Raw genomic sequence first — 13,389 nt, 5'->3', positions numbered from 1 at the left:
GCTTCCTGTACGGAGCCACGTGGGTTGCTGCACTGGTATGGTTTTGATGCAGCACATTCGCTAAATTCTGATATTATTTTATCGTAGTTTTTTTTTCTTATTATTTTTTGGGTTGAGATGATAAGGCTATAACCTTGTAAAATGTATAATTTCTAAATTTCAATCGTTTATATTATAGTTTAATTACAATTGAGGTAAATATTAGAACAGCAGGTGGCAGTATTGATACGTTCCTTTCATCCTACTTGTACGGTCGCAAACCAGGGATGTGACAAGCACCCTTTCACAAGGCCAGACTGTGACTCCGTCCTTACAGGTTTGTGACATTAAATGTCTAGACCCCTGTTGTTATAGAACTCCAGTGTTGTTCTAGATCCCCTGTGTTGTTCTAGAACTCCAGTGTTGTTCTAGATCTCCCATGTTTACATTTACACGTAGTCATTTATCAGACGCTTTTATCCAAAGCTACTTACAAGAGAGAGCTTTACAATGATCGGTCAATGATCATGAACAAAAATATAGCCCCAAACATTGTGGGTAGCCACAAACTTAAAGCATGCATTGTGAAAAGCACAAGTGCCAATGAGTGGAACCAGAAGAGCATGTAGTTAAACAAATTACAATTAAACAACATGAACCTCGAAAGTGCTAGAGTGTACCTGGAGGAAAGCAAGCAACAATGATATAAATCACAGCAAGTACAAATAGTTAAATCAATTATAACTAACCAACAAGAGCAGCTCCCTAAATAATGGTCAGTGTGTTCCTGGAGGAAATAAGCAAACATTTGAACCAACAAATCTTGAAAAAAAAAAAAAAAAAAAGTGCTGGTGTAGTCCCGGAACAAGTGAGTCTTTAGCCTTTTCTTGAAGGTGGAGAGACAGTCAGTGTCTCTGATGGAGTTGGGGAGATGATTCCACCATTGGGGGGCCAGACAGGGGAAGAGCTTGGTTATTCTATGTTTCATGTTATTCTAGAACTCAGAGTTGTTATAGAACACCAGTATTTTTCTAGAACTCCAGTGTTGTTATAAAACTCCCATGTTGTTCTAGTTCTCAAATATTGTTCTATAATTCCAGAGTTTGTTGGAGTTTCCGGTTGTGAAGTGAGGAAACATGGAGGAAGTTCTTGTCATGTGTCAAAACATCCAAGCCTCAGAGCATGACCAGAACCAGAGGAAATCCACGCTCAATGTTCTCCCACACATGGAGTTACTGCTGTGTGTGTCCACACTACTGATCTGTCGGAAACACAGACCAATCCCGGTGGTGTTTTTTGTGTGTTTGCTCTTGATTGTGTGCTGTGGAGGATGAGGGGGTCATCACCGGTGTGCTGTAGAGGATGAGGGGGTCATCACCGGTGTGCTGTAGAGGATGAGGGGGTCATCACCGGTGTGCTGTAGAGGATGAGGGGGTCATCACAGGCCCTTGGGAGCCTCTCAGCCCAGCCTCCAAGCCTCTCAGCCCAGCCACAGCCTCCAACCCTCTCCGCCCAGCCCCAGCCTCCAAGCCTCTCAGCCCAGCCCCAGCCTCCAACCCTCTCCGCCCAGCCCCAGCCTCCAAGCCTCTCAGCCCAGCCCTAGCCTCCAAGCCTCTCAGCCCAGCCCCAGCCTCCAAGCCTCTCAGACCAGCTCTGGCCTCCAAGCCTCTCAGCCCAGCCCCAGCCTCCAAGCCTCTCAGACCAGCCCCAGCCTCCAAGCCTCTCAGACCAGCCCTAGCCTCCAAGCCTCTCAGCCCAGCCCCAGCCTCCAAGCCTCTCAGCCCAGCCCCAGCCTCCAAGCCTCTCAGACCAGCCCCAGCCTCCAAGCCTCTCAGACCAGCCCTGGCCTCCAAGCCTCTCAGACCAGCCTCGGCCAGACTGCCCTCCTTGTTGATGTGGGAAAAAGCAGAGAAATTAAGAACTGTTTTTAAATCAGGCTGACTGTAGTTCTGTCCCATCTGGGTCTTACTCAGCCCCTACGACCACAAGGAATGTGTGCTATATGTGTGAGGCTGGCTGGGCGGTTGGGCTGTGGGGCTTAGAGCAGCTCTGTTGGGCTGTGGGGCTGTGGGCTGTGGGGCTGTGGGGCTGTGGGGCTTAGAGCAGCTCTGTTGGGCTGTGGGGCTTAGAGCAGCTCTGTTGGGCTGTGGGGCTTAGAGCAGCTCTGTTGGGCTGTAGGGCTTAGAGCAGCTCTGTTGGGCTGTGGGGCTGTGGGGCTGTGGGGCTTAGAGCAGCTCTGTGGGGCTGTGGGGCTTAGAGCAGCTCTGTTGGGCTGTGGGGCTTAGAGCAGCTCTGTTGGGCTGTAGGGCTTAGAGCAGCTCTGTTGGGCTGTAGGGCTTAGAGCAGCTCTGTTGGGCTGTGGGGCTGTGGGGCTTAGAGCAGCTCTGTTGGGCTGTGGGGCTAGAGCAGCTCTGTTGGGCTGTGGGGCTAGAGCAGCTCTGTTGGGCTGTGGGGCTGTGGGGCTGTTGGGCTGTGGGGCTTAGAGCAGCGCTGTTGGGCTGTGGGGCTGTGGGGCTTAGAGCAGCGCTGTTGGGCTGTGGGGCTTAGAGCAGCTCTGTGGGGCTGTGGGGCTGTGGGGCTTAGAGCAGCTCTGTTGGGCTGTGGGGCTTAGAGCAGCTCTGTTGGGCTCTGGGGCTGTGGGGCTTAGAGCAGCTCTGTTGGGCTGTGGGGCTAGAGCAGCTCTGTTGGGCTGTGGGGCTAGAGCAGCTCTGTTGGGCTGTGGGGCTAGAGCAGCTCTGTTGGGCTGTGGGGCTTAGAGCAGCTCTGCCTGTTTCCTAGGGCTGAAATGAAACATCGACAGTAAAAAATTCTCACCAATTATTTCTGTTGTCGACTAGTCATTTGATTTCACACAAACTATTTTAAGGGCCTGCAATAACGCAATTTGATCAGTGCGCTGTAGCGCTAGACTGTAACACTACCTCCCGCATGCAATCCAGTCAAAGACGAGACGACATAGTGTTTACAAGAATGTCGGAGTGCAAACAAAGCCAAACTAGCAGCGCTTTACTGTGCTGCAGGGTGGACTAGCCATGCTTTGCTGTGCTGCACAACACCCTGTGTTGATGGTCTCCTGCAGCAGGAACCTAACCCTGTGTTGATGGTCTCCTGCAGCAGGAACCTAACCCTGTGTTGATGGTCTCCTGCAGCAGAAACCTAGCCCAGTGTTGATGGTCTCTAGCAGCAGGAACCTAACTCTGTGTTGATGGAACCCAGCAGGAGTTACGGCTGTAATACGTCTTTGCTGATGTTGAATTCACGCAGGGTCATTTGTCATGACGACGGCCCAGTCCGCTGGGGCACCTCAGGGAACACACTAGCTGGGGATCTACTATGGTCTGTTAGCACATGCCTGGCAACCTGGCAACATTCAGAGGGGGAATCGAACCGGTGACCTCTGGATCTGTAGTCAAATGTTATACTACTAAACTATATGCATCACTGCTGATGCTGGATAGAGGGAGGCAGGAGGGAGGCAGGGAAGATGAAGGAGGGAGACAGGGAGGCATGCAGGGGAGAGGGAGCGAGGCAGGGGACAGGCGGGAGGGAGGGGAGAGGGAGGGAGGCAGGGGAGAGGCAGGAGGGAGGCAGGGGAGAGGCAGGAGGGAAGCAGCGGAGAAGAAGGAGGGAGACTGAGGGTTTGACAGGGTTCAGGGGTAGAGGAATGCTCTGGTGGTGAAGATCTATGGCAGGATTTTCATATGGCCATGTAAAAATAACACTGGTGACGGAGTAGAGCTGGACTCAGGGTGAGCTCAGGACCAAGGCATGTGTCTCTTGACCCAGGCTGGTGCTTCTATATGCAGGGTTAGGGTTAGCCTGGCTTTATCATAAGCGTTCTCGGGCTAACCCCAACCCCCATTTGCATCCATCAACAAACTCTAACTGCTTCTCACTGGCAAGACGGGTCACATGGTCCCGAGTGGTGAAACAAGAGCCTAAATCAGAGATTCCCCTGCTGTAAAACCTGTGTCAGTTCCACACACAGCCATGTGAGAGGACTGTCTCTTTGATTCCCTGACCTGCAATGTACAGGTGTGTTCACCCTACACAACCTCTGCTGCTCTGAGACGCTGGACAGATCAGTAGGTACACAGCCTCTGCTGCTCTGAGATGCTGGACAGATCAGGTATGGCACTACAGGGTCCTGCTTCGTGCCCAGAGAGTCTCCTCTGGACCAGCCTCTCCTTCTTCTCCTCCTCTCCTCTTCCCTCTCTCCTCCTCTCTCATCTGTCCTCTCTCCTCTTCCCTTTCTCCTCCTGGAAACTCTACATCGTTTGCTATAAATTTCTGCTACTTGTTGTCCTAGCTTGGGTGTGGGGTGGATATTACAGGATTGTCTGTTTTCTTAGAGTATACACACAGAGGAAAGGTGAAGTGGAGGGTGGGGCTTCGAGTGGGAGTTTGTGGTTGTGTGTGTGTGGGAGAGTTGTGTGTGGGGGGGATGTAGTGGGGGTGTGTGGTTGTGTGTGTGGGGGAGTATAGTGGGTGTGTGTGTTTGGAAGGGGTGGGGAGTGTAGTGGGTGTGTGGTTGTGTATGGGGGGTGTCTGTGATTGTGTGTGTGGGGGGGGGGGTTGTGTGTGTAGTGTGTGTGGGAGGGGTGGGGGATGTAGTGGGTGTGTGTTTGTGGTTGTGTGTGTCTTTGTGGGTGTGTGTATGGATGTGTGTGTGTGTGGTTGTGTGGTGTGGTGTATGTGTGGGTGTGTGTGTGTGTGTGTATGGGTGCATGTGTGGGTGTGTGTGTGTATTCTTAGTTCTGGTCATTCTCAGGTGTTGGTCAAGTGGAGCAGGACTGCTCAGGACTGAAAAATTCAAATTTACCTGTACTTGTTACACATGGCAATAAACCTGAGCGCTGAAACTTGAACTTGAATCCTTCAGTTTCTCCCTCACAAGGTTGGAGTCCTCAGCTGGAACTGCTGCCGCGAGTCTCCAGATGTGTATTTTTAGACATTGCAAGCCACCACTTACACATTAACTAGAACAATCCCAGATGGACGGCACATGTCCTGATGTCACTCAGTGTTTACCTTCCTCAGAAGTTGTCCAGATGGCTTCAAACTCACGGCGCCTAAAAATCACTTCAGTCACTTGGAATCATTTTTTCCTGGTATTTTAATTCATCACGGTGTCACCTGAACTCACTGTTCCTGAAGGTTCAGTCATCTTCAACGCTGGAAAACAAGAGCGAATGTTTTCCTGAAAGCTATTTTACAATGAAATAATACTGTGTACATTTAGCAGATGCTTTTACCCTCAGCGATGTTCAGGGAGGGATTTAAACCTGCACGCTCATCTGATCCTGAGCTAGCTGTTCTACCACTGAGCTATACCCATCCCCATGTTCTACCACTGAGCTATACCCATCCCCATGTTCTACCACTGAGCTATACCCATCCCCATGTTCTACCACTGAGCTATACCCATCCCCATGTTCTACCACTGAGCTATACCCATCCCCATGTTCTACCACTGAGCTATACCCATCCCCATGTTCTACCACTGAGCTATACCCATCCCCATGTTCTACCACTGAGCTATACCCATCCCCATGTTCTACCACTGAGCTATACCCATCCCCATGTTCTATCACTGAGCTGTACCCATCCCCATGTTCTACTACTGAGCTATACCCATCCCCATGTTCTACCACTAAGCTGTACCCATCCCCATGTTCTACCACTGAGCTATACCCATCCCCATGTTCTAGCACTGAGCTATACCCATCCCCATGTTCTACCACTGAGCTATACCCATCCCCATGTTCTACCACTAAGCTATACCCATCCCCATGTTCTACCACTGAGCTATACCCATCCCCATGTTCTACCACTGAGCTATACCCATCCCCATGTTCTACCACTGAGCTATACCCATCCCCATGTTCTACCACTGAGCTATACCCATCCCCATGTTCTATCACTGAGCTGTACCCATCCCCATGTTGTACTACTGAGCTATACCCATCCCCATGTTCTACCACTGAGCTATACCCATCCCCATGTTCTACCACTGAGCTATACCCATCCCCATGTTCTACCACTGAGCTATACCCATCCCCATGTTCTACCACTGAGCTATACCCATCCCCATGTTCTACCACTGAGCTATACCCATCCCCATGTTCTACCACTGAGCTATACCCATCCCCATGTTCTACCACTGAGCTATACCCATCCCCATGTTCTACCACTGAGCTATACCCATCCCCATGTTCTACCACTGAGCTATACCCATCCCCATGTTCTACCACTGAGCTATACCCATCCCCATGTTCTACCACTGAGCTATACCCATCCCCATGCTCTACCACTGAGCTATACCCATCCCCATGCTCTACCACTGAGCTATACCCATCCCCATGTTCTACCACTGAGCTATACCCATCCCCATGCTCTACCACTGAGCTATACCCATCCCCATGCTCTACCACTGAGCTGTACCCATCCCCATGTTCTACTACTGAGCTATACCCATCCCCATGTTCTACCACTGAGCTTTACCCATCCCCATGTTCTACCACTGAGCTATACCCATCCCCATGTTCTACCACTGAGCTATACCCATCCCCATGTTCTACCACTGAGCTATACCCATCCCCATGTTCTACCACTAAGCTATACCCATCCCCATGTTCTACCACTGAGCTATACCCATCCCCATGTTCTACCACTGAGCTATACCCATCCCCATGTTCTACCACTGAGCTATACCCATCCCCATGTTCTACCACTGAGCTATACCCATCCCCATGTTCTACCACTGAGCTATACCCATCCCCACGCTCTACTACTGAGCTATACCCATCCCCATGTTCTACCACTGAGCTATACCCATCCCCACGCTCTACCACTGAGCTATACCCATCCCCATGTTCTACCACTGAGCTATACCCATCCCCATGTTCTACCACTGAGCTATACCCATCCCCATGTTCTACCACTGAGCTATACCCATCCCCATGCTCTACCACTGAGCTATACCCATCCCCATGCTCTACCACTGAGCTATACCCATCCCCATGTTCTACCACTGAGCTATACCCATCCCCATGTTCTACCACTGAGCTATACCCATCCCCATGTTCTACCACTAAGCTATACCCATCCCCATGTTCTACCACTGAGCTATACCCATCCCCATGTTCTACCACTGAGCTATACCCATCCCCATGTTCTACCACTGAGCTATACCCATCCCCATGTTCTACCACTGAGCTATACCCATCCCCATGTTCTACCACTGAGCTATACCCATCCCCACGCTCTACTACTGAGTTATACCCATCCCCATGAGCTATACCCATCCCCACGCTCTACCACTGAGCTATACCCATCCCCATGTTCTACCACTGAGCTATACCCATCCCCATGTTCTACCACTGAGCTATACCCATCCCCATGTTCTACCACTGAGCTATACCCATCCCCATGTTCTACCACTGAGCTATACCCATCCCCATGTTCTACCACTGAGCTATACCCATCCCCATGTTCTACCACTGAGCTATACCCATCCCCATGCTCTACCACTGAGCTATACCCATCCCCATGCTCTACCACTGAGCTATAGCTATACCCATCCCCATGTTCTACCACTGAGCTATACCCATCCCCATGCTCTACCACTGAGCTATACCCATCCCCATGCTCTACCACTGAGCTATACCCATCCCCATGTTCTACCACTGAGCTATACCCATCCCCATGTTCTACCACTGAGCTATACCCATCCCCATGTTCTACCACTGAGCTATACCCATCCCCATGTTCTACCACTGAGCTATACCCATCCCCATGTTCTACCACTGAGCTATACCCATCCCCATGTTCTACCACTGAGCTATACCCATCCCCATGTTCTACCACTGAGCTATACCCATCCCCATGTTCTACCACTGAGCTATACCCATCCCCATGTTCTACCACTGAGCTATACCTATCCCCATGTTCTACCACTGAGCTATACCCATCCCCATGTTCTACCACTGAGCTATACCTATCCCCATGTTCTACCACTAGCTATACCCATCCCCATGTTCTACCACTCTACCATCCCCATGCTCTACCACTGAGCTATACCCATCCCCATGCTCTACCACTGAGCTATACCCATCCCCATGTTCTACCACTGAGCTATACCCATCCCCATGCTCTACCACTGAGCTATACCCATCCCCATGCTCTACCACTGAGCTATACCCATCCCCATGTTCTACCACTGAGCTATACCCATCCCCATGTTCTACCACTGAGCTATACCCATCCCCATGTTCTACCACTGAGCTATACCCATCCCCATGTTCTACCACTGAGCTATACCCATCCCCATGTTCTACCACTGAGCTATACCCATCCCCATGTTCTACCACTGAGCTATACCCATCCCCATGCTCTACCACTGAGCTATACCCATCCCCATGTTCTACCACTGAGCTATACCCATCCCCATGTTCTACCACTGAGCTATACCCATCCCCATGTTCTACCACTGAGCTATACCCATCCCCACGCTCTACTAATGAGCTATACCCATCCCCATGTTCTACCACTGAGCTATACCCATCCCCATGTTCTACCCATTCTGTAATATAACTCTCCTCCTGTGTAGTACTTACAGTGTGCAGGCCTTCAGCAGAGTAAAGTACTCTGAACATTCATGGTCCTGCTTGTTGAATTACCTGATTAATCCTTAGTTGACCTTGTCTTGTGTCCAGGCCGAGACAGAGAAAGTGAAAATCATTGTCATTGTAATATGTTACATATATATTATAAATATTATTTAAATGTCCCTATGTTTACAGTGATTTATTTGGGGGGACAAATCATATTTTTCCCAGGATGGGGGGGTTGTGTGATTTCCGCCTATGGGCCAGCATGGAGGCAGCACGGAGCCAGCATGGAGGCAGTACAGAGGCAGCATGGAGCTAGCATTGAGGTAGCATGGAGCCAGCATGGAGGCAGAATGGAGGCAGCATGGAGGCAGGATAGAGGCAGCATGGAGGCAGGATAGAGGCAGCATGGAGGCAGGATAGAGGCAGCATGGAGGCAGGATAGAGTCAGGATAGAGGCAGCATGGAGCCAGCATGGAGGCAGGATAGAGGCAGCATGGAGGCAGCATGTAGCCAGCATGGAGGCAGGATAGAGGCAGCATGGAGGCAGCACGGAGCCAGCATGGAGGCAGTATGGAGGCAGCATGGAGGTAGGATAGAGGCAGCATGGAGCCAACATGGAGGCAGCATGGAGCCAGCATGGAGACAGGATAGAGGCAGCATGGAGCCAGCACGGAGGCAGGATAGAGGCAGCATGGAAGCAGCAAGGAGGCAGCATGGAGGCAGGATAGAGGCATCATGGAGGCAGCATGGAGGCAGGATGGAGGCAGGATAGAGGCAGCATGGAGGCAGGATGGAGGCAGGATAGAGGCAGCATGGAGGCAGGATGGAGCCTCGGTCTTGTGATGAAGAGATCCTCTATCCTCTAATCTGCTGTTCTGGCCCAACAACACTGGTCTTCAGAGTGTAAAATGAGAGTCTGTAATTAGGGGCGTGAGAGGAGTGAGGCTGGACTGGGATCAGGAACCACACTCACCAACTGTCCAGCTGTAATCTGCAGAGACAAGCCTCACATGCCTCCCTGGATAAATACCAGAAGAATTACAGAGATGAATGACTGTTAAAAAGCCATCATAACAATATTATGTATATTCATTATACTTAATTAATACTAATAACATAATAGTATGTTTTATTATTTCATAACATGTGATTAAGTGGAGGAGCAGAAGCACAGACAGTGTGATAAACATTTCAGATTAAAAAAACAATAATAAAAAGACTGGCACGGTTTCTGAAGACGTTTTATTTCAATTTAAACATCCCGGCTTGGCAAGTAATGTGTCCAGAAGATAAAAGGGTTTCATAAAACCGGCTGTTGCCTACCACGCTATCTCTGCCTTCATCTTCGGAAAGAGTCAAGCCTGCTTCCTCCAGACACTCTGAGATGAAAAGACAAGCTCTAAACCTTCCCTTTTAACAGCTTCTTCACCAGCCCCAGGCTGTCCCTCTCCTCCTCGTGAGGTTTACAAGATGGGCAGGCTGCTGCTGTGAGGTTTACAAGATGGGCAGGCTGTTGCTGACCTGCAGGTGAAGAGTACCATATTTGTGTCTCCAAATATTTTTAACCAGGTTGACATACAGGAGTGGGGATTTGAACCTGCAACCTCTTGATTAGCAGTTAACTGCTCTAACAGCTTACCCACCCCCACCCCCTGAAGAGAGAGCATGGTGAGAGAAACCTGGCAGCGAGGTGTGTGTCTGACGTCAAGGTAAACACACACCTCCAACACACAATGTTATCATGTTGGGACTGAGCTTGAGTCAACAGTAACAACAGTCTGACAAACCTGGGGTAGCAGAGATGATGCTGCTCTCTGTAGCTCTGGGGTAGCAGAGATGATGCTGCTCTCTGTAGCTCTGGGGTAGCAGAGATGATGCTGCTCTCTGTAGCTCTGGGGCAGCAGAGATGATGCTGCTCTCTGTAGCTCTGGGGTAGCAGAGATGATGCTGCTCTCTGTAGCTCTGGGGCAGCAGAGATGATGCTGCTCTCTGTAGCTCTGGGGTAGCAGAGATGATGCTGCTCTCTGTAGCTCTGGGGTAGCAGAGATGATGCTGCTGTCTGTAGCTCTGGGGCAGCAGAGAGATCTGATCTAGCCCTAATCTCACGGCTCCCTGAGGACCAACAGCAGCTGCTTTTTCACACATCTGTTCCCAAACTCTGAGTCACCGTGGAAACCAGAAGAATGAGAGAACGGGGAGAAGTCAAACGGAAGTGCCTCGAGTCTATAAGACAAAGAGCAGGAACTCGATTTTGCCCAGTTTAGAATGAACTAACGGGTACTTTACAAACGATGTACGGTATAAGGAAATGTATTCTTAAGGAAACTTTGTTTAATTCCTCCTAGATATTTGACAGACTAAGACATATTGAGTCCTGGGTGTAGATTTGTTTATGGAGGTATCCACGACTCGTTTACTGTTAAGACAGAATGGTTGCTTCCATTGTCAGTTCTACACTAGTCCTGCAAACAATAAAACATGTAGTCTGGCTGAAGCTATAGCCTTCCAAACTGCTCGGATTCCTAAACCTGTTCAGTCTGAGAATTCAGTTGAGATTTTCTAAAGTCAATGTGTTAACTTTCGGTCAGTAGTTTTTAGACAAGATTTTGTGAAATCTTCAGCACTTTCAGCCCACTGCCAACCAATCATACCAAGCAATGTTTTTCTCTCTCACTGTATCTGTATCTGTCTCTGTCTCTCTCTGTCTCCCCCCCCCCCCCTTTTCTCTCTCTCTCTCTCTCTCTCTCTCTCTCTCTCTCTCTCTCTCTCTCTCTCTCTCTCTCTCTCTCTCTCTCTCTCTCTCTCTCTCTCTCTCTCTCTCTCTCTCTCTCTCTCTCTCTCTCTCTCTCTCTCTCTCTCTTTCCCAATATCGGGGCGGGATCTTGTGACTCACTAGCAACTTCCGAGGCAGAGTTGGACAAAAGTAACCGGTAGATCGCGTCGCTCTTCGTCAGTCACTCACCGAGTTTGACTACGGTGAACACGGAACACTAAAGTTGTGCCTCCGGCGCTGAATTAGAGACGTGGGGACCGGCTGCAATCTACATCCCTCTAATGTCGAGCGACAGAGACCGAGAGGTGGCGGGGTTCGACTGTCAGGTTGCAAAGGTGAATTCAACTGCAGATATAACTTCTGGTAAGCGCATTATACAACATAAAGTCTTATTTTTCTTCAAGCGTCCTAATCACTTTGGTGCCACTTACCAACTTTCTTTTTTCTCGAAATTGTGCTAAACCTTCCTAAAAGGTTTCACTTTTAAGTACGCCCATCTTGCTTGATAAATATGTATAGATTTCAAAAGTATATAAGGTTATAAATCATTGACATGTACAACTGTATTTACCTACTCAAATCCTTCTTGTCACGTATGATTCAGTAATGGAAAAATGGACTTGAGTGAAATGAACTGTCCGCATAAATGAATGAACGATGTATGAATGCATTATTAACGTTGGAACAAGGAAAAGGTTGGTCAAATTGGTCTTGGTGGTCAGGGAAACTAACATGCTTTGTGTTTTTGACAAAGCAACAGTGTATGCATATAATATATATAAGCTCAAACAAGTGGTTGTTTGCCAGTCACTTAGAAGTGAGTTATTTACTGAGTACATTTCAAAACTCCTTTTAATTCATTTAAAGTCTGTGTTTGTAATTGTATGAAGTCAGTGGATTCTTCAGTATGTAATGTAAGTGTTCATGTGCCGTTGTGGTCGTAGACAGTCACATTCCTGGCTTTCCTTGCGATACATTAAACACACAGTAGCGGACAGAGCTGGGCGTCTCTGCCCTCGCAACACGCTCTACTTACTCTGAGAGAAAATATGACAACTCAGTGATGATACACTCAGCTGAGGGCTTGGAGGACTGTGGGAGGCAGGAGTTGAAACCAGAGAGGAAGAAAGACTACTTCCTGTCAGCTGTGACGAGGCTGGGCTCTGCAGGTTCAGCAGAAAGCCCTCATGATATCATCCCTTGTGGAATCAAGTGATATGTTACTGTGATCCTACATGTGTAATTGTGTCCACTTATTCCATCAACAACAGCAATAACATGTTCAGGTGGACATCCCATCCAGTAAGCCATGGAACACCCAGGAGTGTATTTAGCGTGTGCTAGCCTGGCGGCTGGTGACTTTGGACAGCCAGTGAGCCGTCATGGTGTCACAGTTTAGTATCTATTTCAGCAGTCCTAGAGGCTGACGGGCGTCTGAGGTGTGTGTGAGGTGTGTTTTGGAGGTGTGTATGAGGTGTGTGTTAGGTGTGTTTTGGAGGTGTGTGTGAGGTGTGTTTTGGAGGTGTGTGTGAGGTGTGTGTGAGGTGTGTTTTGGAGGTGTGTGTGAGGTGTGAGGTGTGTTTTGGAGGTGTGCGTGAGGTGTGTGTGTGAGGTGTGAGGTGTGTTTTGGAGGTGTGCGTGAGGGTGTGTGTGTGAGGTGTGTTTTGGAGGTGTGTGTGAGGTGTGTTTTGGAGGGGTGTGTGTGAGGTGTGTGTGAGGTGTGTTTTGGAGGTGTGTGTGAGGTGTGTGTGAGGTGTGTTTTGGAGGTGTGCGTGAGGTGTGTGTGTGAGGTGTGTTTTGGAGGTGTGTGTGAGGTGTGTGAGGTGTGTGTGTGAGGTGTGTTTTGAAGGTGTGTGTGAGGTGTGTGTGTGAGGTGTGTTTTTGGAGGTGTGTGTGAAGTGTTTTGGAGGTGTGTGTGAGGTGTGTTTTGGAGGTGTGTGTGAGGTGTGTGTGAGGTGTGTGTGAGGTGTGTGTGAGGTGTGTTTTGGAGGTGTGTGTGAGGTGTGTGAGTTGTGTGTGAGG

General features: G+C 49.4%; 1 protein-coding gene across 1 annotated transcript in view; it reads left to right on the top strand.

Annotated features, from left to right (window-relative positions):
• Positions 1–11,440: 11,440 nt before the first annotated feature.
• Positions 11,441–13,389, top strand: part of LOC124481246 (four and a half LIM domains protein 3-like) — a 36,449-nt gene continuing 34,500 nt past the window's right edge. The window contains 1 exon segment of the mRNA XM_047041161.1: positions 11,441–11,730. Coding sequence (XP_046897117.1) covers positions 11,649–11,730 — 82 coding nt within the window. The 5' untranslated portion in view covers positions 11,441–11,648.

The sequence above is a fragment of the Hypomesus transpacificus genome, chromosome 2 (assembly GCF_021917145.1).
Source record: "Hypomesus transpacificus isolate Combined female chromosome 2, fHypTra1, whole genome shotgun sequence".
Classification (NCBI taxonomy): Eukaryota; Metazoa; Chordata; class Actinopteri; order Osmeriformes; family Osmeridae; genus Hypomesus; species Hypomesus transpacificus.
The sequence above is the reverse complement of the archived record's forward strand: the minus strand, read 5'-3'. Positions and strand labels throughout refer to the sequence as shown.